At 34.8% G+C, this 26,689-nt stretch overlaps 2 protein-coding genes across 4 annotated transcripts; one reads left to right on the top strand and one right to left on the bottom strand.

Moving 5' to 3' along the window:
* Positions 1 to 473: 473 nt before the first annotated feature.
* LOC125056947 (kinesin-like protein KIF18A) lies at positions 474 to 8,619 on the bottom strand. Of its 3 annotated transcripts, none has more exons than XM_047660320.1 (8): positions 7,807 to 8,619; positions 7,518 to 7,736; positions 7,186 to 7,391; positions 6,693 to 6,994; positions 6,033 to 6,214; positions 4,669 to 5,533; positions 4,001 to 4,135; positions 474 to 2,110 (listed from the first exon to the last, which is right to left on the bottom strand). In XM_047660320.1, the coding sequence occupies exons 1-8, from the start codon at positions 8,353 to 8,355 to the stop codon at positions 2,049 to 2,051; spliced, it is 2,520 nt and encodes an 839-aa protein (XP_047516276.1). In that variant the 5' UTR covers positions 8,356 to 8,619; the 3' UTR covers positions 474 to 2,048. The 3 variants fall into 3 exon arrangements, with proteins under 3 accessions (XP_047516276.1, XP_047516277.1, XP_047516275.1); XM_047660321.1 differs by having other exon boundaries at positions 474 to 2,107; XM_047660319.1 differs by having other exon boundaries at positions 474 to 2,152; positions 7,807 to 8,618.
* Positions 8,620 to 9,350: 731 nt separating this feature from the next.
* LOC125056952 (zinc finger protein 271-like) lies at positions 9,351 to 13,719 on the top strand. Its single transcript, XM_047660329.1, has 7 exons — positions 9,351 to 9,478; positions 9,647 to 9,775; positions 10,091 to 10,202; positions 10,775 to 10,915; positions 11,338 to 11,459; positions 12,470 to 12,675; positions 13,399 to 13,719. Exons 1-6 carry the CDS (start codon positions 9,410 to 9,412, stop codon positions 12,476 to 12,478), a joined length of 582 nt encoding a protein of 193 aa, XP_047516285.1. The 5' UTR covers positions 9,351 to 9,409; the 3' UTR covers positions 12,479 to 12,675; positions 13,399 to 13,719.
* The last annotated feature ends 12,970 nt before the right edge of the window (positions 13,720 to 26,689 follow it).

The raw sequence follows: 26,689 nt of genomic DNA, 5'->3' as shown, positions 1-26,689 counted from the left end.
TTGTATATTTTGATATATTTTTTTATCATGTGGTGTCAGAATTATTGATTACCTACCTACTAAGTAATAAATACTAATTTTTGAAGTGCATTTATTTTATTTGACCGATACCCTTGTTTCATTCCTAACTTCACAATCAATGTTGAAAATTGACAATTTTAAGATTTTAATTTGACGGTTTCACTTCGATAGATTACAATTTACCGAATAATAATACGTTAAATTGTAAGCAGTTCGTTGAGGTTCACAATCTTTCGACAGTTTACAATTTCGCGAGATAGATTACAATCTAACGGTTTTTACAATTTTACGGTGACATATATACACAATATTATTTGACAGAGACGAAAGAGTGCTTTAGTAAAAAGAGGCAATTTAAATGTACTTTTATGAATTAAATGAATATTTCCTATTCATATACGTATTGGCATTGTCATAAAATAACGTTTTTTGGGAAGAATTAAAATAAAAAATCAATCATAATCTATTTATTCAGAAACATTAATATAATTCAAATATAATTCTTAATTTAAAACGCATCACAATTATTGAAAAATTAGCATAAACTATAATTGGCACCAAATTACAAAATTCTTAAACTTCTACAATATTATACTATATCAATAAATTATTTAACCCGGCTCATTAAAGAAACGTATACATGGCGGCGCTAACCATGCATCATGCTTGCACACTAGTGCCTGCTCAAGTGCGAATTTCGTTTCTGTAATGAACTCTTAATATTAAAAAATATTACAAAAAACCTATATATAAAATACAAACACTGCATTACATTAGTATAAATACTTTAAAGCTAAACACCGTAGCGCGCACACACACACACACACAACAAAATAATTTATAAGACCAAGTTATGGGCAAGATTAATTTTGTCAAGAAATGCGTCAATGCCTTAAAAGTATGTAGTATACAGCCGATACCATATTTTCATAAAGTTTTACTACAAGGGAGGTTTAGAATTTCTAGACTGATGTAAATAGAACTCCCTAGTGTCAAAAGTATATTTGACGTATAGAAGTCATACTTAGAGCTAAGTCGCTACTACGAGCGTTACCAGAGGGCAGAGACTGGTTTGAAAAGAAAACCGACCAATAATTTTACTATTGAACTATAATTGTCGGGTTTGTATAAACGCGTGACTCAACATTTTTTTCATATTTAATTAATGAAGCTATTTACGCTTTAATTTTACAAATGTGTCTAAGCTGTGTAGACATGTTTATCCGCAAATATTCTATTCAAAGCAACTGTTATACGATCTATCATACAAAAGTGTTTGTCCATAAATACATAGTCAAGATATCGTCAAAAAATATTAATAAAACCGATGCAAAACCGCAAATTAGGCGTTGCAAAGTTCTTATGAAACTCAAAGAAAATTAGCTTTTCCTCAAAAAGATAATGCAAAGACGCCTGTGTCCAATCAATAAACGTACATTTCAATATAAAGGGGAATATCGGCCGCAACTTGGTATCATAGTATATTATATGTCATTATATTATATGTCATTATATTATATGTCATTATATTATATGTCATTATATTATGTGTCATTATAGTATATTACATTTCATATATTATTATGCCATGAATCGGTAGATAACTGAGTTTAATTTATTTTAATTTCATTAATTGAAATTCGGTTTGAGAAAGTCGTTAACGATTCGTTTGGTTGCGATTGGTCAACATCTCTCGTCCAATCACAGACTGTCATTCCGTTTTTCTAATGACAATCATCTTCGTACCGTCTTAATCTAAGTCTTTAACACTTGGAACAAAATTGGTAGACATTGACTTTGTTCCTTGCTAAAATACTGTTATATAAAGATGAAAACTATACTTCTCAAGTGTCAAAAAGTTTATGATCCGATCTATTGGGGAATTTATAATAATGTTTATTGATTAACTTGTTGACACACATTTGTATACACTTAAAAAACAATTAAACAGTACTAAAACATCAAAATATAATCCCTATAAATAATTCTATACAAAAATACACTTTTCTATATAATATCTTATTTTATCATTTTCTTAAGGCAGGCCTCGAGTATGGATGAGTCTGCATTCGTTGCCTCGCTCGGACTGCTTTAAAACCAACTGATTTTTCATTTGAATTCGCCGTATGGCCTGTTAGTTGTTAATGACGTCACAGGACACACACAGGTTAGTTAATTAATACATGAAACAAAAACATCACATTATAAAACATATTATCAAGGATTTTAAGAAACAAACCCGTAATAATTTTAACCTAGAAAATTATTTACGGTTCAAAAATGCGTCGCCATTTTGGATTAGTTTCTTCATTGGTTGCGGATTTTTTGAAATAAAATTTTAACCTGTTTGTTTCCGTTTCATATTAAAAATCTAATCAATTCTTTACCTAACCAATATCCCGTTAATATCATATGCAATGCCTACCTATCAGACAAATATGACAAGCTCAGACATAGCTTTGTATCGTTACACGTCAATTCACTCGACAACTAATTAAGATAGCTTTCACTTCAATAAACCAATCAAAAGTCATGTAGAACTATCAAACTAATCAAAACTAACTTAGGATTTTAATTAATAATCTATATATATAAAAGAAAGTCGTGTTTGTTACAACACTTATAACTCGAGAACGGCTGGACCGATTGCCATGGTTTTTGATTTGTCGGATTTGTTTCCGTCCCGAATAGCAGAATAAGCAATAAAATATCGGATAAGTTATCGAATAACAATAAATTAATTAATTAATTTTACGAAAGCAAAAACCATGTGGTGCCATCTGTTGACAAAACTACGCATCATTTTACGTCGAATTCGTGTCAGTTCAAGAAATTCCGATCTTGAGGTGAATGAGGAGATGCATAACCATGTTTTGATCCTGATCAAAAGATGTTGGATATCAGAAAGTGCTTAACATGCAGTATCGCCATATTGACGCTAGAGAGAAGATGCCTAATGTGTAAAACTGCCATTCTTTTTTCGCAATGGCAAGCAATAAAACATTTCTGTATTTGCAAAAAAGTTGTATTAATGTAATACTTAACATTAATGAAATCCTAAAATAAGTTAAATTAAAGTAACAACGATATTATAAGGTTGTAGGGCGGAACGAAGTTAGCCAGGTCAGCTAGTAATAAATAAACAATCCAGGTAGCGCTATATATAAATATGAGTCTTAGTATCACATAAATAAACAGCCTTATGTCTGACACATGTCATAGATTTTTGGGTTTAAGACATGCCGGTTTCCTCACGATATTTGCCCTCACCGTATCAGCAAGTATTAATTGCAGATAGAGAAATAAAATTGCCTAGGTGCACAGCCGTGATTTGAACGCACGACCTCAGAGTCACACGATCAAGCCACTGCCAACACTGCTATGAAGGACGTCATACTGAAATATATCTAGCTACTACCTTTAAGCATTTCATAAAGAGAAATAAAGTGTTGCAAGTGCTGAAGAAAACTTTTATCAATTATGGTTTAGCAAAATATTGATATTTTGGTTTTACGCTTTTTGTGTCTAAAAAAATTCTACACAGTCAGGACACCTTTACGGAACGGTTTTTTTTAACAATATTATTAATAAAAGGCATTTCAATTATAAGAAATTAACATTACAACATCCGAGAATACGACGATATTTTTAAAAATTTAAGGGACTACTACTGAGCAATACCTACATATCCAATTAGAAATATAAAATCTAAACTTTGTTAAACAAACATTGAAATCCATATGTTAAAAATAAAGAAATGCATTTTAGTACTACCACTCTAGATTATATGTTAAAAAATTCCACCATGCTTTTATATACATACATATTTAATTTTAAATTTGTTAAAATTATTTCGTGTTAAACTCATAGTCTATTTATTACAACTTTATTATTGAGACAATTTTAATAAATTTTATCTTATGCATTTTAAAATCAAAAATCATTACAAATAAAAATAACGTAAATTATAAAACGTTACCTTGACCATTCCTTTGCAACGATGTCCCATCTCTGGCGACACCAGAGCCGAAGCCAGCAAGAGGCCTTACTGCTTCAGGCGCCGGGTTTCGTTTGAAGGGAATTACTTTTCCGACTATCGGCTTCACTATTTTAGCTGTTGAAATTATTATTTTATAATATTACTTATTTTGTCGACGTATTGAAATGTTTTAAAGCAAATAATATTAATTGTGTTTAAAGGGTAGTTTTGAAAAAAAAAACTACTCTAAAACTAAATTTCTAATAATAAAATATTCGAAAAATTCGAAAAATAGAACATAAATAATATAAGCTATCGTTTTACAATAAATTTTTCTTATTTTGGGATTCATTTTGATTCATCAACGAACAATTTATGATTTTTACTTATAAGTTTATTTTTGTTAATTTAGTTAAGCACTTCTCGCAGTTTACCGTTAAAATATTTGTTCCTTTCTAGGGTTGCCTGGAAGACGACGCTTAGCGATAAGGTGGTTCGTTGCATCGTGAATAATTTATATTTAATGTAAGGAAGTTTAAATAAATAAAATAATTTGCTAAGATAAACAAAGTTCGATTCCCGGCTAAGCAATAATTGTGTAACTCAGAAAACGAAATTAACTTAACAAATAATCAATGAACAATATCTGATACGCAACATAGACTTACCTCTGTCATTAAAATTGTTTGTACGGGTGATTGTATTCGTCCTTTCCATCAGAGTTTTAATCGGTTGTCTGTTCGGTTCCACCTTCACAGTTTTCTTCCAGTCCATTTTATTTGCCATAACAAATGTTGAATTCAAACAGTTCGGATCAATAGTACTATAATTATCCACTTCTGATGACTGACTCGGTTCTTTTTTTACCTTCTTCGCTGAATTCATGGCTTGTTTCACATCCATGCTCTCAAATGAATCATCAATAATGATTGTATCGTTATTTATCTTCATAGGAGTGTCTTTAGTGAATGACCCTTTACGCTTCTTTGCTGAAGGAAGCGGCTCCCTATTTTCAATGTTCTCTTCATCATCAAAGTTGATACCACTGATTGGCTTTTCTAAATCTAGTGATGACACAAATTTCAATAAGTCATCGTTATCCGGTACCTCATCGGACCACACTATACCCTTGACCGACTTTGCCTTCTTCATAATCTCTAGATACTCATTGGTCAACGCAGGAGTGGCTCTATCATAACCTTTTAAAGTTAGATAAAGCTTCTTCAGCATTCTGGGCATTTCGCTGGCATAGTCTGTGAAGGATTTAATTTCCTGGTGCTCGATGGCTAGAAGCTTGTATCGTAGATTGTCTCTGGCTTCAGCTATTCTTAGTTTGGCTTGGGTCTGTAGTTTCTGGACTAAGTCTATGAGTTCTGGATGGTCTGCAACAGCTTGATTGTACATTAAATTCAACTTCTTTTGGCTCTCATTACATTCGCTCCAAGTAGAAAGTACTTTGGTATCGAGTAGTGCACATTGCTTTACACAACTTTCAGCGGCACGTTCTTGACGAGGAATATCTTCTGCACACATCTAAAAAAAAGCATTTTTATCTCTATATATATAATGTCACAATGTTCTTTCCCATACTCCTCCGAAACGGCTCGACTTATTATTATGACATTTTTTATGCATATTCAGTAAGTCTGAGAATCGGCTTCAATCTATCTTTCAAACTCCAAGTGATAAGGGATGTCCAACCCAAATAATTTTTTATTTCTTGGATAATTTTTACTATTTTATGATACATTACATATTTTTATTTGTTAATTTAAAACTTGTGACTTGTTCGCAGGGGCAGCTAGTTTACATAATATATTATTCAATACAATACAATTATGCCAGTGGCACTACACCCAGTATCTCTTTCTTAATAGCAAAGTAGGTAATCAGCCTTCTGTGCCTGACACATGTCGACTTGTGACTTGGGAGTCTAAAGCATGCCGGCGCTACAAACTACATTGGCGAACAGCCATGATTCAAAAGCACTTCTCTTTTTATTGCCCTTGTGATATTATACTATCTTTATTACCTGTTGCATATGTTCAGTGGAGCACCGATGAGCCAAATCTGTGAGATGCTGGAAGGCCCGCGTTCGCAAATGTTGACGTAACGCTAGCACGCGCTGTTGGCACATGTTTGCTATTAGACGACTTTCAATCGCAGCGTGTGCGCTTTCAGCTGATTGTATGCGCTGTCGCCATTGCTGAGACACTGTAATAAAGGTACATTAAAATTCGAAAAGCGCCGTTACCGCTCTTCAAAACTAAAATCACAAAGAATTGATAAACTCCTGCTTTGGCTGGCAAAGCACTCGCCTTCTAGCAATGGACGGTATTACTTAACATCAAATTTAACTTAATTACCTCTTTGATATAATAAAAATTAGTTTCCTATAAAAGCACCTTAGAAAAGTAATAACCAAACACTAGGCTACGCCATGAGAAAAGGAAGAACAAAATTATAAAAACAATTAAGTAAACTGTACAAAAAAAATTATATACATACAAAGATTTTTTTTATTAATACTACACAGTATCAACTTAGCTTTAAGCTGCTCTGTCTGATTTTACAAGTACAATTACTCATTACACAACACACATAAAAAAATATTAAAATTAAAAAAGTATCAATTTTTTTTACTAAATTTTCATGTTAAGGCACAGTTTTAAATATAAATCAATTAACTTACATTTTTCCTTAACTCCGTCAGACTCTTTGCCAGTCTTCAGAGAGGACAGAGATAATTTGGCTTCCAACTCTTTTATTCTCTTCTTAAGCTCCTCATTTATCTTGACATATTGTGACGCCCGTATATCACCATCAACAATATTCTTTTTAACTGATAGTTGGATTTTATTTGCTCTTGCAGCGTATTTGAGTGTGTTGTATGTGTCTTCATATGTTATACATGATGGGGATACATTAGCGATCATAACTGTCTTACAGTTGCCACCTAGACTGTCTTTAAGAAGACGAGTCAACTTTGAATCTCTAAAAAGTTACACATAATTATTATATTTAAAGATATTTTGTCATTCCACCCAACCATTATCCTTGAGCAGTCAACATTGCAATGACAATCTACTCAAATTGTTCATAGAGAAAATAATTGAAAATTGGATTTAATAAACTCACTAATGATAAGAATATTATATTGTAAAATACTCAAATATTAAACAAACCTGTAAGGAATATAATTGCTTCCGTCAGCCAATTTGTTGATACAATTGCCAAGTGACAAGAGACTTTTATTAATATTAGCACCTTCTTTGAACCGGGCTCCTTTACAACCAGTAGCTGAGGCGCGCTCACTACCAGCAAGATCTATCATAGACAATTTTACCATACGCAGCTGGCTGCTAATCTTATACTGCATTTTAACATACACCTTAAACAATTTTTTTCACATTTACTTACATTTTCGAATGAATCTAAGAATAATATAAAAATGATAGTATTTTTGTTAGACAAATATATTAATAACTTCAAAGTACCAAAACTTGCATAAACAAACCTGAAACACAGCATGACTCCTAGAGCTTTCGGCATTAGCATCAGTAGGATGTTGTGTTCTGTTTTTATTTCCATCTTCAAGCATGTTAAGAAGCTCTCTAGCTGTTTTAATAGAATGAAGGCTGAGACCAGCTACCATCACCCCATATTTTGAGTCTTCCCGAAGTTGGAGTGGAGTAGAAGATGGTTTAAGCAGATCATACACATTTTCATTATAAACCTAAAAAGGCAAAAAAGGTTTGAATATAAAGTAGTAGCATTGAAAATTAACGCCTACTAAGCATACTTACCTCAATATATGACACGCCAATATCAAAATCTCTATCCTTTTCGAATGAATCAATTGTGTAAAATAAGTGCTCCATTGTTAAATAAGTAATACCAGGATTCTCTAGAGTTCCAATCATAGTAAACGTTTTCCCAGCCCCAGTCGCTCCATATGCAAAGACTGAACAATTATACCCCTCCATTAGAGATGAAATAATATCCTTTGTTGTGGTTTCAAATACATCTTGATTTGAGGCTTCCTGACCACAAACATCATCGAAGACAAACTTTAACTCTTTGTTAGCACGTTTCAGATAGTTCTTGTTAGGCTGCTGGACTCCCTGATAAAAGAAAGGTCTGGTTTCTTCCTTCGGGTCAAACACTAACATTTTGTCATCAACAACGTCTACAACAATACGATTGTTCGACTGCATTTCTTTCATATTTAAGGGACGAACCCTCACCACTACTTTAATAGTAGAAGACATGTTTTGTGTGGACCCGGTTTTCGAGGGAGCAGCTCCCGAACCCTTTTTCGCGCCCAAGCCAGGGCCTTTTTGCAGTCCCACCATCTTTATATCACTCACAAGTCACACACATTTAAGTTATTAAAAACTTTAGAAACACTTATAATATACTGTTTAACTTTCTTCCATTTAGATACTAAAAAGTACTTTTCGTTAAAATTATGACTTATGAGAATCCGAAGCCCACATTCATCAATTGGTTGCCGTTCGTTAGATTTGAAAATATTTAAAGTCACCACTCACTAACCGTCAAAATTTAAAACTGATATGACAAGCGATGCTATAATATGCTCGTGCGGTAATACATCGACCTGCTGTGGCCATTACATAAAGGCTTAAGAACTAGGGAAATAAACATCTTTCTATTCTATGTGTGGATAATATGCAATTTATGAAAGAATATATTGGTTATAACTTTTTAGTATAGTGTGTTCTCAGTTCACGGTCATGTTCAAAAATCAACTTTTACAATCAATCAAATTACTGATGACAATTGACATTTTCGATAGTGACAAAAATTTCAAATTCCAATTATCCGCTGTTAGTTGTTACTCCGTTCACGATGTTGGCGGTTAGATTTTGTTGTTAATAAAAAATGGTTATAAATGTTTTACAGATGTAGTAAACTAGAGAAGGAAAAATTAAAAATGACATCGACTGACACATATCAGTTAAAATGGCATTCTCACAGCTCCCATGTAAATGGTACCGTAGCATCGTTGCTACGCTCGGAGCAATTTACGGATGTGGTCCTTTGCACCATGGATGGGTCTCAGATACCGGCCCACAAATTCATCCTCAGTTCATGCAGCGTCTACTTCAGCGGTCTTTTCGAAGGACAACGGTCTGTGACGCGTATGGGTGGAATACTGTACGTAGTACTGCCGTCGGAGATATCCACAAAAGCCTTGAAGATTCTCGTAGAGTACATGTACAAAGGTATAGAATTTTAATTATTGTTTATTTTAATGTTTGCTTGTTGTACTGTAAGAAAAAAAATTACAATTTTACTTGTTAATAAACACAATCGGGATCTGAATGGGATGCAGGCAGCATTGAGAAGAGAAGCGAAGCAAGAGAAGAGAGATCCATCCCAGAGATGTTCCAAGCCGAGATGAGTGTCAAGTCGGAGCCATGTGATGATGTAGAAGTTGAAGAAGAGGGACTGGTAGGATTTTTTATGCTGTAATATTTGTACTTATATGGTACTATGCTCGGTACGGGCTTTCCTATATAGGCTTTAAAGACCCAAGACCATTTATTTTGTATTTGATAAATTAATAAATAAAATAGACATTCTCACATTCTATCGCCCTTAAAATTAAATTGATTTCAGCTCTACAGTCCACTCTCATGTGAGCTATGCGCTGAAGTGTTCTCGGTGCCGGCTGCATGGGTCAGGCATGTGCAGCATCATGCGGACCAAGATGATCATCATGCTCGGAAGAGAAAACGGATATCAGATGTTAGTGAGATTTGATTGTTTTAATACTTTAAAGCTAAAGATGTGTATCTGAAGAAATGCTTATGATATAGTCCATTTACGTACGGTGAAGGAAAACATCGTAGGGAAACCGACTTGCCTTAGACTCAAAAAGTCAGGCACAAAAAACTGATCACCTACTTTCCTATTAGAACTAAAAAATTGTCAAGAAACTGAGGTGTAGACCTACAAGCTTTTTACGATGTTTTATAAAATCATTGTAACATGTAATTTGTTTAAACAATTACTATACGATATTCAATCGAATTTGTAGTCAAAACGGAAAATAAATTTCAGAGCGACGACACAGAAGACACGACAGCTTTACTCCGCTGTGACCTTTGTCAGAAACATTTCCCGAACCCCGCGGAATGGGTGAGACACATACAAAGCTCGCACACGGAGACAGGTAATTATAAAAATATATTTATCAAGATTCACCTTCTTATGAGCTGGGAATCGAACTCAGAACCTCGGATTACAAAACCATACAAATATTTAATTTCCACTAAAATAGCTACTCTAAATATCCAAATATCCATAATATAATTATTTGTTAAATAGTCTATAGAAATGTTGCCATATTATGCAATAGCAGTGTTATTTTAATGTATATAAACTGAGCGTAGCTATTTTATATTGTCTATACCGTAGAAGTTTGCCTTTTTATAATAAAAATAATGCTTTGCCATTCATGTGTTGCCATTTTTCATTTATTTTTTGTCAGTATTAAATTAATAAGTTACAATTAATAATATGGCAACATCAGCTAGTGTTGCCATTTTACATTGATTGATGTGAGTAATTCTCGTAAATGGCAACATTAGCCAGAGTTGCCATTTTACATTGAATAATGTGAGTAATTCTCGTAAATGATAACATTGGCCAGTGTTGCCATATCACACTGAATACTGCTAGTAATGAATAAGATGGCAACACTGGCCCGAGTGGTCCTAAAGCGTCGGATGTTGCGTTGTCCAGAATTGGCCTTATCAAACAACAGTGAACCACCAAAACGTCACAATCGTTTCACAGACGGCGAGCAAAGCAAGAAATGCGAACAATGCAACAGGAACTTCCCGTCGCATGCCTCCATGCTCATACACTTGCGCACGCACACGGGTTCGTATGTTTATTAATAAATCTTTTTTTATTATTAATTATATACATGTACATGTAGGTACTTTAATTTGCTGCTACTAAATTCCATGGGATACTGAATTATCGGAGGCTGCAAAAGTGTTTCTATTCGATCTTAGAACATAAATTAAAAATGACCTTATACAGCGTGTAACGGAAGGAAGGTATCAACCCTGAAGGATGTGAATATGCTCATGAAACTGAACTACTTTCATCCAAAGAACATAGGTCGCAGTATGAAAAAAAATGTTGGACCTCCCATAGTAATACTTTATTATTAATCAAATTTATTTTTTTCATATTTTTACATGCTCTCTTCTAAGTTGTTCAGTTTCGCGAGTTCTGTGGTAAAACTCATAAAATGTTAATAAATCACAGGGAATTAAGAAAAAAATTCATTTCAGAAAATCAAGTAATACCTAAGGACAATGACCATGTCCTTGAGATGAGCACTAAACGAAGAAATTGTGCAGGGTGCTACGACAGACTGCGGAAAACCTTAAATAGTTTCCAAGCAAAAAGAAAAGTTAAGAAAATAAAAAAATATTGCAGGAAATGCAACCAAAACCTTTGCTTAACATGTTTCCAAGACAGGCATAAGTAAATAAAAACATTTTTCAGTTATTTTACGATAATTCTGTTTATTACCTTATTTTTCTGTGTCCCATCACTAATAAAAATACTTTCTAGTGCGGTTCAGGTCGATATCGGCCTGCCGCTTTTCCTTTTTGCTTTATTACTCATTTCCTATTTGGCAGTTCCCGTGGTGAATCAAACCTAAGGAAGTCAGGTTCAAGGTCATTCTAACTATATAAAAAAAATATACATTAGGTTTCCACAAAGTTATAGCAATTTAATCTATCCTATTGCTGGTGGGTCTAAAAAGACCTGCCACTTATTGGCGGAAATATCATTGGGGGCGCATATTGGCCGCCGCCGCACCAGATGAATTAGACCGCGGCCTCACAAACTGTTAAAGGTGCGGTGCGGCGCCGGAGCGGTGCCGCAACGTCGTCCTACATACAAATTACTATCCCATGTCACACGATGCGTTGCGCCGCCGCGCGGCGACGCACCGCAAGCGCGCCGAAGTTGTGACCTGCTAGACGAGGCAGGGAGGGGTAAAATATATTGGCGCGCCCGTGTGGCACCCTATAGCTCTAAGTAATTGCGGTGCGCCGCCGCACCGCACCGTTAACGCATCGTGTGGCCGCGCTCTTATGATTTTACTTGCCGCAGTACACGTGTTAATCTATTTTTATTTCTAACACCATATTTTTACACGGGTTAAGTCAACTAAACCATTGTTATAATAGAACGCGAGAATAGAATAGAATCTTCTGAATTTCTGAAATTAAAATAGAAACATTTTAATTTTTTTGATTAATTTATAATATGTATCTGTTTTTAGTATTTATTATTTAAATTAATAAAATTATTATTTTTGATATTATCATTCAAGGGCATTATTTCCTTAAAAAATTTATCAGTCTATCCCGTTCTAACTTAAGTTTGTTCTCTTTTCATCACCGATAGATAGATTGAAGATACTGGAAAGGCTTCTACCTGATCCTGATGAAGTCAATCGACGCAATGTTTTGAAAGTGAAAAAGAAACTCACCAAAATAGAAAAGACCCGAGTGAGACAGAAGAAAGTAGGAAGAAAGAAACCACTGAAGCGGCCCGAAAAGAATGCAAGGGCTGCAAAGCCCAGAAGAAGAGAGTGCAAATAATTTATGAATGTAAGCAATGTGTATGTCTCCAGGCAGTACAAAATGTTTCTGTCAGGCACACTAAGTAGTGAAACTTCTTTAGTTAGTGTTTTTGTCGAAGAAAAGGGAGAGAGCGATTGAGAGAGAGAAGGAGCCAACTACCTTATAGAAATTCTATTTTTATAATTAAAATTTCGTAAAGAGAATTTATGAAATATTAGTATTTCATATTTTATATTTACGGTAATTCCGGGGGAGATGGCCGTACGGGAGAGATGGCCAATAGAAAAAAGTTCGAGTATTAATTCATAGATGTCAATACTTTTTATTTATTTGCATTCATGTCGGCACCGGCAACAAGTGACAGTGAATTGTTTTGCAAAAAAAATAGTAAAAAGTAAGTAATTTGACTTTGTTTTTCATTAACACGTTAGATCTAAACTAAGGGATTGACACATTAAGTGGTCAAAAAAAAGTTTGGACAGTTTTGTACGTTTTCGTGATATCTGCGTGAAGTAAAGAACTTTCTCGTGTTCTAGCCTCAAAATTAACTCCATAATTGAGATGTTGCTTTTATTACGCCCTGTGGCCATCTCACCCGGTCAATAGGGATAGATAGCCATAGTATTTTCGGGAGAGATAGCCATAAAATTGTATGCCCAAATTTAAATTTATTTTTAATATTTAATAAAATAGATGAAAGAAGATGGGCTGCCTCCAGGTTCAGTGGTATAACCTCTGACATATTTCTAGAATGAAGATTTGAAGATTAGATGCAATGCAATATTTGTATGCTCTGGGTGCACGAAAATTGCACCGAGTTTGATGACATGTGTTCTCACTGCGGCCATAAGAAAAAAAAGGAGTTAAAAGATCTCAAGGGTAACGGGAAAGGTAAAAAAAGTACTGGCCATCTCGCCCCGAACACTATGGCCATCTTTCCCGGGCACTCGGTGAGAGATGGCCAGTCCTAGTTTTTTTTTAAAGTTTAAAATTATATTGTTAGCGTTGTCTAAAGTGATGTATCGTTAATATTTGATAAGAATAATAAATAAAGTTTATGTTCTATACGAATTCACTGTTTTATTCATCATAATTCCTTCATAATACAGTTTTATAGTTACTAGGGCCATCTCCCCCGGAATTACCCTATATATTATTTTTTTTTCAAATGTTATTCGTCATTTGAGAGTTCAATAAATTATATTTCATATTAATTCTCTTTAAAAAATTTTAATTATTAAAAGAATTTCGTATATTTTCAATTTGTATAATATCTATATTCACAAATATAGGTATAAAAATACTTGGAGTGATCGTATACTGGTACATGATCACCTATTGGGGCTTTTACCTTAGTAATAATTAATTTACAAAGAAGTTTCACTTCTGACATGTGTTCTTTGTATGCACGCCCTTTTTTTTTATTCTAATCTAAGTTTTTTTTTTTTTGTAAAGGTAACTCACCGTCAGAGTGACATTTTTCTTTCTTATAATAAAGTATAATGTTTTTTTATTTCATTTTTTATATTATTGATTGTTGCTCGCTTCTTATTCCTCGTCTATATAAATGACCTAACATTTCTTGTAAAGGAGCTTCACGAGATAGTACTGTTTGCTGATGACACTTCGCTTTTATTTATAGTGAAACGACGAAATCCATCGCTTGAGAATGTAAACAGTGCCATCTCCAGTGTAGTTCACTGGTTTAATTCAAATAATCTTAAGGTAAACGAAAAGAAGACAAAATGTATTAAATTTGTAACTGCAAATGTAAAAAGTAAAAATAATAATTAAAGATGAGGAAATTTGTTGTTGTTGATAATAGTACGGGAGGTAGCAACGTTTGAAAAAAAAGAATTTCAGGTCAGCTGATTTTGTGATGTCTTCCTTCTTGTACTTCCGGTTAGAGTCTGGGCAATCTGGCTGGCGGTAGCGGTTGCGTTCATTAGTGCGCATCCTATCTGTCCAGGTAATAATCCTGGATTTTAAAAGCATTTTAAGAAGCGTAATTTTTAATTTTTCGTTTTTAAATACGTCTACCTGACAATGACAATTTACGATTCTTAAAATGCAATGCTTCATCATACTGCAATACTTTATCATTTTAATTCAAGACGAAAAAAATAATAATAATAATAATAATAATAGAAAAAAATGTGCTTTATCTGGGAGTCATACCACAAAAATAGGGGTGCTTACATTATATGATAAACTATTTTACACAACAGTGATCGTATAATAAAATGAGTGGCCCAAGGAAAAAGTTAACCCAGCAGGACATTCACCGCAGCTTGTTCGTCACCAGGCCCAGAAGCCTTAGGAAGTAACCCTCCAGAAAGCTCACAAACCGTGACAGAACTACCGAGAGACACGACCATGCAAAATGCACCAAGCCAGCAAGGCACTCCATGCCCCCCGTCTTGGCAAAGAGTACCAAGCACGAGAAATCCAAAACGAAAAAAGTCAGTGACTCTCCAGAGAATATAACCACCAGCAATATGTTCAGTCAACTAACAATTGACCTAATGGAAGAACCCACTACAACAAAAAAACCAGTGGAAAAAAAACCCAGCAAGCCTCCACCCATAATATTATATGGCATAGAAGATGTCAATAAATTAACGGAACTCGTGGAAACAGTTACAGATAAAAGCTCATTTACATTTCGGATAATGAACAGAAACCAACTAAGAATCAACACCCTAGATACAGAGGCCTACAAAAAAATCATCACTAAAATCCGTGTTAGTGGCTTAATTGGTCACACATTTAACAAAAAGGAAGAACGACCCTGTCGTATTGTCATTCGGAATCTTCACCACACAACACCTATAAGCGAGATAAAGGATGAAATTGAAAAAACTGGAAATACTGTGGTCGGGGAAATTATTAATTCCAGATATGGCCCAGAAAAAAAACCTACCTCAACATTCTTTGTTAATCTCCTACCTAGCCACAACAATAAGGCAGCTAAAGAAATTAAATACATCTACCACCAATCTGTAACCATAGAGGATCCCAAAAAGAAAAACTCAATAGTACAGTGCCAACGGTGTCAGCAATATGGATACACAAAGAACTACTGCATGAGACCTTTCCGCTGCGTGAAGTGTGCGCAAGCACATAAAACCTCAGACTGTCCAAAGCGGGATAGAAATACACCCGCCCAATGTGCACTATGTAATGGCTCACACCCGGCGAACTATAAGGGTTGTGAAGTATACAGAGAAATTCTTGCTAGAAAAACTAACAAATATGGCCATCAAAGAACTGACAGACACATTACCGCAAAAGAAAACACGATTCAAGCCGTAAACACTCCAAGAAACACTGCCCAACAATCTTCCTTCATTGGTAAGGAAAACGAACCACTCTCTTACGTGGGAGCTGCTAGAAAAGTTCCAGACAAAGAAAATGCTTCACCTGATGCTAACCAAAACCCTACATTATTAGAAACTCTCCTCACCAAACAAAATGAGAAATTTGACTTAATATTACAACAAATGAGTACTCTAATGAGTCTCATGACTACGCTCATAACCAAACTACAAGGCTAACCGGCCTTGGGTTAAGACTGGCGACCTGGAACATAAATGGTCTCTCACCCAATAAAAATGAACTCGAGATACTAATAACTGAGCACAAGCTAGACATAGTCCTAATATCGGAAGCACACTGCACAGACAAAACCACTGTCAAAATTAAAGGGTTCCAGATATACACCACGAACCACCCAGATGGAACAGGTCATGCAGGATCAGCTATAGTTATTAGAAACAAAATAAAGCACCATCTACTGCCTGAATATAGAACCGAGCAAATACAAGCCACTACGGTCGCAATACAAGACAGAGGTGGATACTTTAATGTCTCAGCTGTTTACTGTCCACCAAAACATCGAATAGACGCCGACCTGTTCTCTCATTTCTTCTCGACTCTAGGCAATCGCTTTATAACAGGAGGCGACTGGAACTCCAAACATGTGCATTGGGGGTCAAGATTAATAACAACTAGGGGAAGACAATTGATGTTGAGCATCGATACAAATCACCTAAACATAATTGCTCCATCAGAACCTACCAACTGGCCAGCTGATCACAATCGAATCCCGGACATCCTCGATTTCTTCCTAACAAAAGGACTCTCTAAACAATACATGAAGATCGAATCATGTGCTGATGGTTCATCTGATCACACTCCAGTCTTATTAACTGTTAGCTCCACTATAATTGAAGTCGAGAGACCGATAAGATTGTATAACCAGCAAACTGATTGGCCTTCCTTCAGGGAACACATAGATGAAAACCTTAATCTAAATGTCAGACTTAAAGAAGCAGAGGAAATTGAAACAGCACTAGTGCAGTTTACTAATCTCATACAAGCTGCTGCGTGGAGAAGCACGCCTACTACTGAACACAAAAACCAGCACACAAACATACCATTGGAAATAAAGATGATGATTCAGGAGAAACGCAGATTGCGCAGAGTTTGGCAACTGAGTCGTCATCCACAAGACAAGACAGCCCTTAATAAAGCCATTGTAGAATTGAAGGAAGCTATAAAGAATGTTAATGACTTAACAATGCAAGCAAAGTTGGAGTCTCTAACCGCTACTAAGGCCAGCAACTATTCGCTCTGGAAAATCACCCGTTCTTGTAGCCAACCTAACAAATCAAAAGCCCCAATTAAAAAGGAAAACGGCTGGGCCAGAACGAGCCAGGACAAAGCGGACTTGTTTGCGAACTATCTAACAAGCTCCTTTAAACCTAATGTAACACTGGACAACTCATCCGATGAATATGTTGACCAAGTTCTAAATCAAGACCTTCAAATGGATCATCCCCCTAGACCTGTGTCGCCTGCAGAAGTCATTAAAACTATCAAATGCCTGGACAGTAAAAAGGCACCAGGTTACGACCTGATAACTAAATAAGTATTGATGGAACTACCGAGAAAGGCTATGATCTTCATCACTATACTCTTCAATGCTATGTTACTAGGGCATCGAGCCCGGGTTTACCCGGACCGAAAAAACCCGGGTTTTCCCGGTTCTGAGTCTTTCAAAAAAACCCGGGTTTAATTTTTAAAACTCGGGTTTTTCGGGTTTTTTTTAATACTTTTGTTATTGCTATTTATTCACTTCGAATGCAATAATAAGTAAATTGAATAAAAATACGCTTTGATAAATTATTATTTAAAACGTAAAAAGTAGCTTGGTTGCTACGTTCCTAACAATAAAACAAGCCTTGCAAGTTAAATTCGCGTTTCGCGCGTCCATCTCAAGACGTGATTCATAGAATGAAGTGTGGAGCAGTGGAGAGGTGAGGGTGTAGCGAAGCTCGTCGCGCGTTGTGCGGGGTGTTGTAAATTTTTTTAATTAAAAGCTTTAATTGATTTAAAAACAGATATTGTATTTACTGATGATGACTGGAGAAATAAAGATGAGATCCAAAAAATATTGGATGTTATTAAAACTGTCGTCGAGGCGCTATGTCGACGCGAAGCAACATTACTTACAGCTGATGTTTCCCTAAAATTTGCATTGAAGAAAATGGATGAAATGAAGACACCACTAAGTAACAAAATGGCAACTGCATCGAACAAACGATACGCCAAAAAAATACTAACTCAAGCAACACTACAGTACCTACTTGACAAATCCGGGTAAATATTTTGAGAACGTTCAAAATGAAGATAAAACTGTTTTTATCGGCCTACAGGTAATGAAATGCTAAACGAAATTGTTAATCTGATTAGACGCACAACCAAAAAACAAAATATACCTCTTGAAAATTTACCAGCGCCAGTCCAAGACCTGCGAGAAATTGACATTCAGTTGTCTACTTCGACAAATGAAGAGGAACTGAACACACAGTTAAGTCAAGCTGTTGCTACTGATAATAATGCTCCTGAAACTGGATCAGCTTGTCCATCAGACGATTAGCTTACTACTGTGAGGGTAGAAATAGCACTCTTCGAGAATGGCGGTACGCGACAGCGAGAGCGTTCTTCTCTTTTTTTCTAAAGTGGTCAGATTGTCAGAGGTTATGTCTTAGCTATGTTGTTTAAATAATGTGTCAAATGCATAACTACTTTTTACTTAGTTAGTTAATTATATAAAGACCTAATTATTAAGCAAACGACTGCAATTTAAATTATAGTAGAATAGAAGACTAGAATTATTCGTTACTTAATTGTTAATGCGAAGAAGAGCTTTATTAATATTAAAATTAATTGTGATACTACAAAAATGTCTTATGAAGAATTTATTTGTATCAGCTTTTAAATACAATAAGTGAATGTTACCAAAATAATTCATTTAATGTTTAAACTAATCTCTACAAGTCTGTGGTTTAAAAAAAGACTAGATTACTTACTAAGTTTTAAGATATTCTGAAGAAAAAAATAAATTTAATCACTTTTTTAAATATTAAAACTGTTTTTGTAATTTATAAAGTACTGTTTCATTTATTTAAATTCTTCCTCATCCTTTATATTTTGTATTCATTGTAGGAAATTGATATATAAACGCAGATTAGTGCATTTTTTTTAAAAATCAATAAAAAGACCGAAATGCTCGAAAAAACCGGTCTACCCGGTTTTGATTACTCTTAGACCCGAAAACCCGGGTTTTCAAAATTGAACCGAGTTTCGATGCCCTATATGTTACGAATAGGCTACTTCCCAGTTGCGTGGAAAATCTCAGAAATCATCATGATTTATAAGGCTGGCAAACTGATGACCGAAAAAACATCCTACCGACCAATCAGTCTGTTGCCTACTCTTTCCAAGGTATTGGAAAAGACAATACTTCGTAGAATTGTGCCAAGCCTTGTGGAGCGCAAAGTAATACCAGATCATCAATTCGGCTTCAGACAATACCATGGCACAGTGGAACAAGCTCACAGAGTATGTGACGCCATAAGAAAGTCCTTAGAACAAAGGGAATACTGCTCATCAGCATTTCTGGATATCCAACAAGCATTTGACAAGGTCTGGCACAAAGGCCTGCTATGTAAGATCAAGCAGAATATTTCCCACTCTTACTTTCCAATATTCAAATCTTACCTAGAGGATCGCATATTTTATGTAAAAGAAGGTGACGCCACTTCGGAATTTCAAAACATTGATGCCGGGGTACCACAAGGATCTGTTCTCGGCCCCATGCTCTACACGTTGTACACTGCTGACCTGCCGCTATTGCCAGGAATAACCACAGCAACATTTGCAGACGACACCGCTATATTAGCAAGCAATAAAGACCCAGGACTTGCATCAGAGGACTTGCAGAAAGGCCTTGACAAAGTTAACGAATGGCTGCAAAAATGTAAAATAAAAGCTAGTGCCGCGAAGTCAGTACACGTGACCTTCACCCTTAGAAGAGGAGACTGCCCACCTGTAAAGTTGGACCAATGTATTCTGCCCCACAGCGACCATGTAAGATATCTTGGCTTACACATTGATCGTGGATTAACGTGGAGGCACCACATCAAATGTAAAAAGCAGGAGCTACAGCTAAAGTACAACAGCCTTTACTGGATGCTAGGTAGAAACTCAAGACTTTCTCTAGATAACAAACTTCTTATATATAAAGTCATCCTTAAGCCCATTTTTACATATGGCCTCCAACTATGGGGCAGCGCAAGTGATACCAACATAAACATACTCCAGCGACAACAGAACAAGATCCTAAGAGCAGTTGCAAAAGTACCCTGGTACATTACAAACAACGAAGTTCACGAGCACCTCAACATAAGAACAATCAAAGAAGAAATCCGGAGACTGGCAGCTAAGTACAAAGAGCGGCTAAGCTGTCACCCGAATACACTTGCTCGCCAACTCACCATTAGACAGTATGTGAGTCGACTAAAACGTCACCATATTCTAGAGCTAGAAGACCGGCAGTAGCTCTAGACAGAAGATGAGTAGATGCTTCCAATGGGAAGTCACTCCACATGACAGCACCACAGAAAAAATTTGCTCATAGCCTTGGGGCTGATTGCAAATAACCGCAGAAAAAAAAAAAAATTCAAGACTTAACAATCGAATTAATGTCTGGCAAATTCATTTTCAGTTTTTCTTATATTTAAATAACATAATATTAAAATTACAGACATTCTAAAATACTTTGAAATTTTTATAAAAATAAAACTTTCGCGTCTGGCACATAGTTAGCAATGGGGAAAAAAGTCTGGCAATAAAAAAAGTATGTCAGGTAGACGTATTTAAAAAGGAAAAATTAAAAATTACGCTTCTTAAAATGCAATGCTTCATCATACTGCAATACTTTATCATTTTAATTCAAGACTTAACAATCGAATTAATGTCTGGCAAATTCATTTTCAGTTTTTCTTATATTTAAATAACATAATATTAAAATTACAGACATTCTAAAATACTTTGAAATTTTTATAAAAATAAAACTTAAAATCGCGTCTGGCACATAGTTAGCAACGTGAAAAATGTCTGGCAATAAAAAAAGTATGTCAGGTAGACGTATTTAAAAAGGAAAAATTAAAAATTACGCTTCTTAAAATGCTTTTAAAATCCAGGATTATTACCTGGACAGATAGGATGCGCACTAATGAACGCAACCGCTACCGCCAGCCAGATTGCCCAGACTCTAACCGGAAGTGCAAGAAGGAAGACATATCACAAAATCAGCTGACCTGAAATTCTTTCTCGAAAACGTTGCTACCTCCCGTAGGTACTATAATGCGGTGTTCTTGGGAATCTCATCAACACTAACTACGCAAAAAGTTTATATCGCGCAGCCCGGACATACAACGCGGAATATGAATACTCAAAATCCCCCCATCCATCATGAGCATACCCCACATACTCACCTTACCCTCACTTTTACACCATCACACAACACAGCCAAATTGGTACCACTTAGTTAAATGTATTGAATAATTTTTATTTGTTTCCTTTTGATCCTTTTTGCAGTTAAATGTATTATGTATTCCATCTCTGGCCATAGTTTCAGTGTAACTGTTTGTTATTATATATAATTTATGTTAGCTATAGGATTACGAAATAAATTACTTTAGATAGTAAACTCCAGTGGGGCCGACACATAGAAGGTCTTTCGAATAGGCTAAGTTCTGCCTTGTGATTCTGTAACTCACTTTTCGAACTCACTCAGCGGATTTCGCATCGGCGGTTGCTCTCAAATCAGTCGTGAAGCAGTCATTTTATGATTTGGCATTCTGAAAAGGTGGAAGCTTGTAGTTTATTGTTTATTAGAAAGCCAAATCATAAAATGACTGCTTCACGACTGATTTGAGAGCTACCGCCGATGCGAAATCCGCTGAGTGAGTTACAGAATCGCAGGGCTGTAGCGTTCGCAGTGAAAGAGATACGCTATCCTACGAATACAGCAAAGCTCGTTTATTACAGCTATTTTCATAGTATCATGTCATGTGGTGTTATTTTGTGGGGTAATGCATCTGACATTAAATAGATATTTGTAGTGAAAAAGCGATCTGTGGGTTGTCCCCACGGGAGTCAGCCCGAAGGAAGTTTAAGGAATTAAATATTTTGACTTTGGCAAGCCTGATGAATCAAGACAAGATGATGTTAGTTATTTCGACTATGTATTTGCGTGTTGTTCCCACGAGAATGTATGTACGTGCTATTTCACCATGCCTCCTGCTGATAGAGGACAAATCTTTGTTTTTAATTTATTTTATTATTATTTATTACTTAAGATGTCTTGTGGAACATGGTGTAATGGTTGCAGCTCCTTCAAACATGTAAAACATAAAACTTGGCGATTAAAAAGAGTGGCGAAGAGTTTATTGCCAGTTCTTCTCTTCCGTTCTACGCCCTTGATTTGAGAACTGGCAGTAAATGTAAAATTAGAAGCATGTCATATATATTTATTTTTTGACGTTCACAAAAGTACATTTTGTTACGTATATGAATAAATGAATTTTTTGAATGCTAGATTTTTGATTGCATAGATTGATTAACAATCTTCCTAAATAAATAATTCTCCATATGCAAACATTGTATTTACTTACTATTTTTTTAAGTTATCATATGATAATGACACGTCTGAACTGTATAGTGTATGTGGTGTATAAGCGTGTATGTATAAAATAAAATATGTTTATTATGGAATATAACATATAGGTATCACTTATTCCACGTCATTAAATTTGTATCGGTAGACATCCCTACTCATCGGCAAAGAAGACAGAGGGTGTAGGCCGAGAGAAAAAGCCAGTGTAAAAAAAAACGGTACTCTTTTAAAACAGCAAATCATCTTACAAAACAACACTTATTTTAAAACAAATATCGCAAATTAATTATTAGTAGTAGTAGCCTGTCTAGCACTAGTCCCAGGCCCTTTTATCATTATTATCATTGATATACAAAAAACCCAAGATGCACAGTCTCGAATAAAAGTAACGCTCGAAAGTGTCCCGAAACACTATTTCTGTCCCTTTCTATAACAGTATATGTTACAAGCATACATTATTGCAAAATCAACCTTACGCGAATTGCTTAAAGTTCTTATTACAACGCAGTGTATACGCACTTAAAGCAATAAAATTTTACGACCGACCGTGGTCGGTAGGACAAGGTATTGAGTCGAACATGACTTTTTTATTTACAACTATTTAACATAATTTTAAATTTATCCGACTTTTCGGGTGCTTTACAGCGTGCGTGGTCACGGTGACTGAAGACAAAAGGTGTTGGATGTTAAATAGTTGTAAATTTATAATAATACATAATTTTAATCCGGTTAAAAAGTCTTTTCTTTAAATTAAAAAAAAAAGTTAACTTGGCACTTTATATAGCGTAAATATATTTGTCAAAAACTACACACAAAAAAGTTCAAAGTACATAAATTTATTTATAAAAAAAACAAATAAATAACATCGACTCCAATTATTAGACGCGAGACTATTCGAAATGAGCGCACAATTTAGAATGTTGCGCTCATTTTTTGAGGACGTTTTTTTGACGTTGAGTGTGCATCTTGGGTTTTTTGTATATCAATGATTATAATATAAATATAAGTGTGTATGGTCTGAGTTCTGTGTGAGTATGGCCTGTCTGTGAATAGCTTATGTGTGAGTCCTGTTTGTATGGTCAGTGTGTGTGTCCTATGTATGTATCCTATCTTTGTATGGACCCTTAATGTCTGTAAGAATTATTGTTTTGTGAGGTATTTAGGGTGTGTGTCGGTCACAATGTACGGATAAGTTCCAAATTAGCTATTTACTACTTATTGGTACGATAAACACTATTGTTGCGTTTCACGACTGTCAGATAGCGCTATTCGTCACATAAAGTCCATCATAAGTTATGAGTCCGATGAACTGTCAAATAGCACAATAATTTATCTTCCAAATAATTTATGTGTTGCATAGCTGTGGTACTTTGTCCATACATTGTGATACAGTCTACAGACCCTTAATGTCATTAAATGATTTTTCCTGCCAACGAAGACACTATAATTTAAAATAAACGACATAGCCTGAATTGATTCAACTTGTAAAATCGAATTACCTTATTAATTCACGAATATACATACTTTGCAAGTTACATTGAAAACAGTTTAGTGGTTTTGACATTGTGAAACGTAACAAGCGCGTATTTAATTATAATTTAGTCCAAATGAAACCCGTCTGTAGCTTGTGCAAACACCTTTATTAAGGCATGCCATAAGCCGTAGTTTAATTAAAGGTAACTAGAAAAATATTTAAGTTTTTTTAGATTATTATCTGCACAAGAATGTGCCTGCTTAGTTTATCTAATATATAAAATTCTCGTGTCACAATGTTCGTTCATACTCCTCCGAAACGTCTCAACCCATTCTTATGAAAATTTTATCCATATTCATAAAGTCTGAGATTCGGCTACTATCTATTTTTCAAACCCCTAAATATTAAGGGTGTTCCATCCCTAAGTTTTTATTTTTTAGAAAAGAATTGTGTGTGTTTTTTTTATGTACAGCATACGAAACTACATACAACCCTTATATATTTTATTTTCTACCTTCTAGGATTAACCCCTATTTTTTATTTGTAATTAAAACTTAAAAGAAAAACGCTTTTTACCGGATTAAAGTTATGTATTATTATAAATTTACAACTATTTGACATAATTTTAAAATTATCCGACGATTAAAACTTATGAAACTCCGAGGTTCATATAGAGAAAAATTCACAGAACAACCTAAAACGTTTTAATTTCGGAAAACCGAACAGTCTCTGGGGTAGCATAGCAAAATGTTCCATGTTGGTATGTACTAAACAGGTAGGCTAAGTAAAATCACATTAAGGAGAAACGAAGTTCGCGGGGGCAGCAAGTATTACCTATAATTCTGTGAAGCAGGCTCAAAATTGTGTTTCCCAATATTAAGCAAGGAATATTAGACACCGCGTTTATATAAAACACCTACAGTACATATATATTTATACACAATAGGGTTCTCAGAGCCCACAGGCGGCACCGTGAATCGCGTGCGCAGAGTTTATTGATTTACCCTCCCTTCCCCCAAACCGCACAACCCTCAGCACCAACGCACCCCCTCGTTGATTCCACTACCTCACCATTACTGCAGATTATATATACGTATAGATTATAGTTTAGTGACGTATGGAAATTGCTTCATCGAACCCAGAATTAGATCATTGTAAGTAAAAATAAACATTTAAGATGTAATCCACATATCTACTATATAAAAATAAGTCGGGTTTTTCTTCCTGACGCTATAACTCCAGAACGCACGAACCGATTTCCACGGTTTTGCATTCGTTGGAAAGGTCTCCGTGAGGTTTATAGCAAAGAAAATTCAGGAAAAATTTCATCGGAAAAGCGGGATCACCAAACGAAATGTTATATAAAACGAAGCCATCTGGTGGCAAAACGGAGGTCGCCGGGTTTGCTAGTTATTATTGTATTTCTTTGATAGAACATTGCTTCATTATCCAAATATAATTGCGATGTTAGCCCTAATAAGTTATTATAACCAAAATAAAGTTCATATTAGCTTTACTATGTCGGCCTCACACACGATCGATCGGTTTCCAAGCACAGAAACGAGGTTAACAAAAATCGGTTATACGAAATATAAGCCTTAGTGCCTTCATGTTTTGGTTGAAATTCCTGCATTGGTAGGTATATTTCAAAAATTAAAGTTATTTTATGGTTATTAAAATACGGAAATTAAAAAAGAACGGATTATCAAAAAAGAAGGACATCAAATTTTTAATAAGATATGAATTTGTATTTGGCGCCAGTTTATATTAATAATATTTTTTGAAGTTATACTTCTTTAGGCGCGTTATGAAAAATTGATGAGAGTGAAATTTTACGATGCGCGCGCAACGTGACACAAAATTATTGAAGCTATACTTCATTAGGCGCGTTATGAAAAATTGATGAGAGTGAAATTTTACGATGCGCGCACACCGTGACACAAAATCAACAGAATGAAGTTGCCCACTAAATCGGAACCTCTGTTAGTGGCGCATGTTGGCACGCACGCCGCCTCTGTTCACTGTGTATTTATATTTATAATATTTATCCACATGCTTTGAGTTTCTACATTTAAAACACGTGATTTCATTTTGTTTTCATTATACAAGTGCGAATTTTATAAGTGCGTCTGAATTATAATAATAAGTGATTTAAATTGAATATCTAAAATATTTGTGAAAAACACTGTGCTCATCAACCTTCCTAAGTGCTTCAATACAGTAAAACTATCCGTATGTATTATTTAGTAATATAAATGACAAAATTATTATTTAATATAATTCATACTAAATATATATTTAATATAATTAAACTATTAACGTTAAATATTTATTACTATCTAATTATTTAATATTTAAAAAAAAAGAAATAAATTTAATAAAACATTACCTAATTGAAAAATTTGTGATAAAAATTAAAATTGAACATCAAATTTAAATATTAATTTCTAATATTTATTATTAAATTGAATGAATAATATAATAAAATAATAAATCATAATAATCATTATTAGTTATTACTAATATTAATTAATAAT

Source organism: Pieris napi, chromosome 15, assembly GCF_905475465.1.
Source record: "Pieris napi chromosome 15, ilPieNapi1.2, whole genome shotgun sequence".
Lineage (NCBI taxonomy): Eukaryota > Metazoa > Arthropoda > Insecta > Lepidoptera > Pieridae > Pieris > Pieris napi.
Note: the sequence above shows the minus strand (reverse complement) of the source record. Positions and strands in the feature narration are given on the sequence as shown.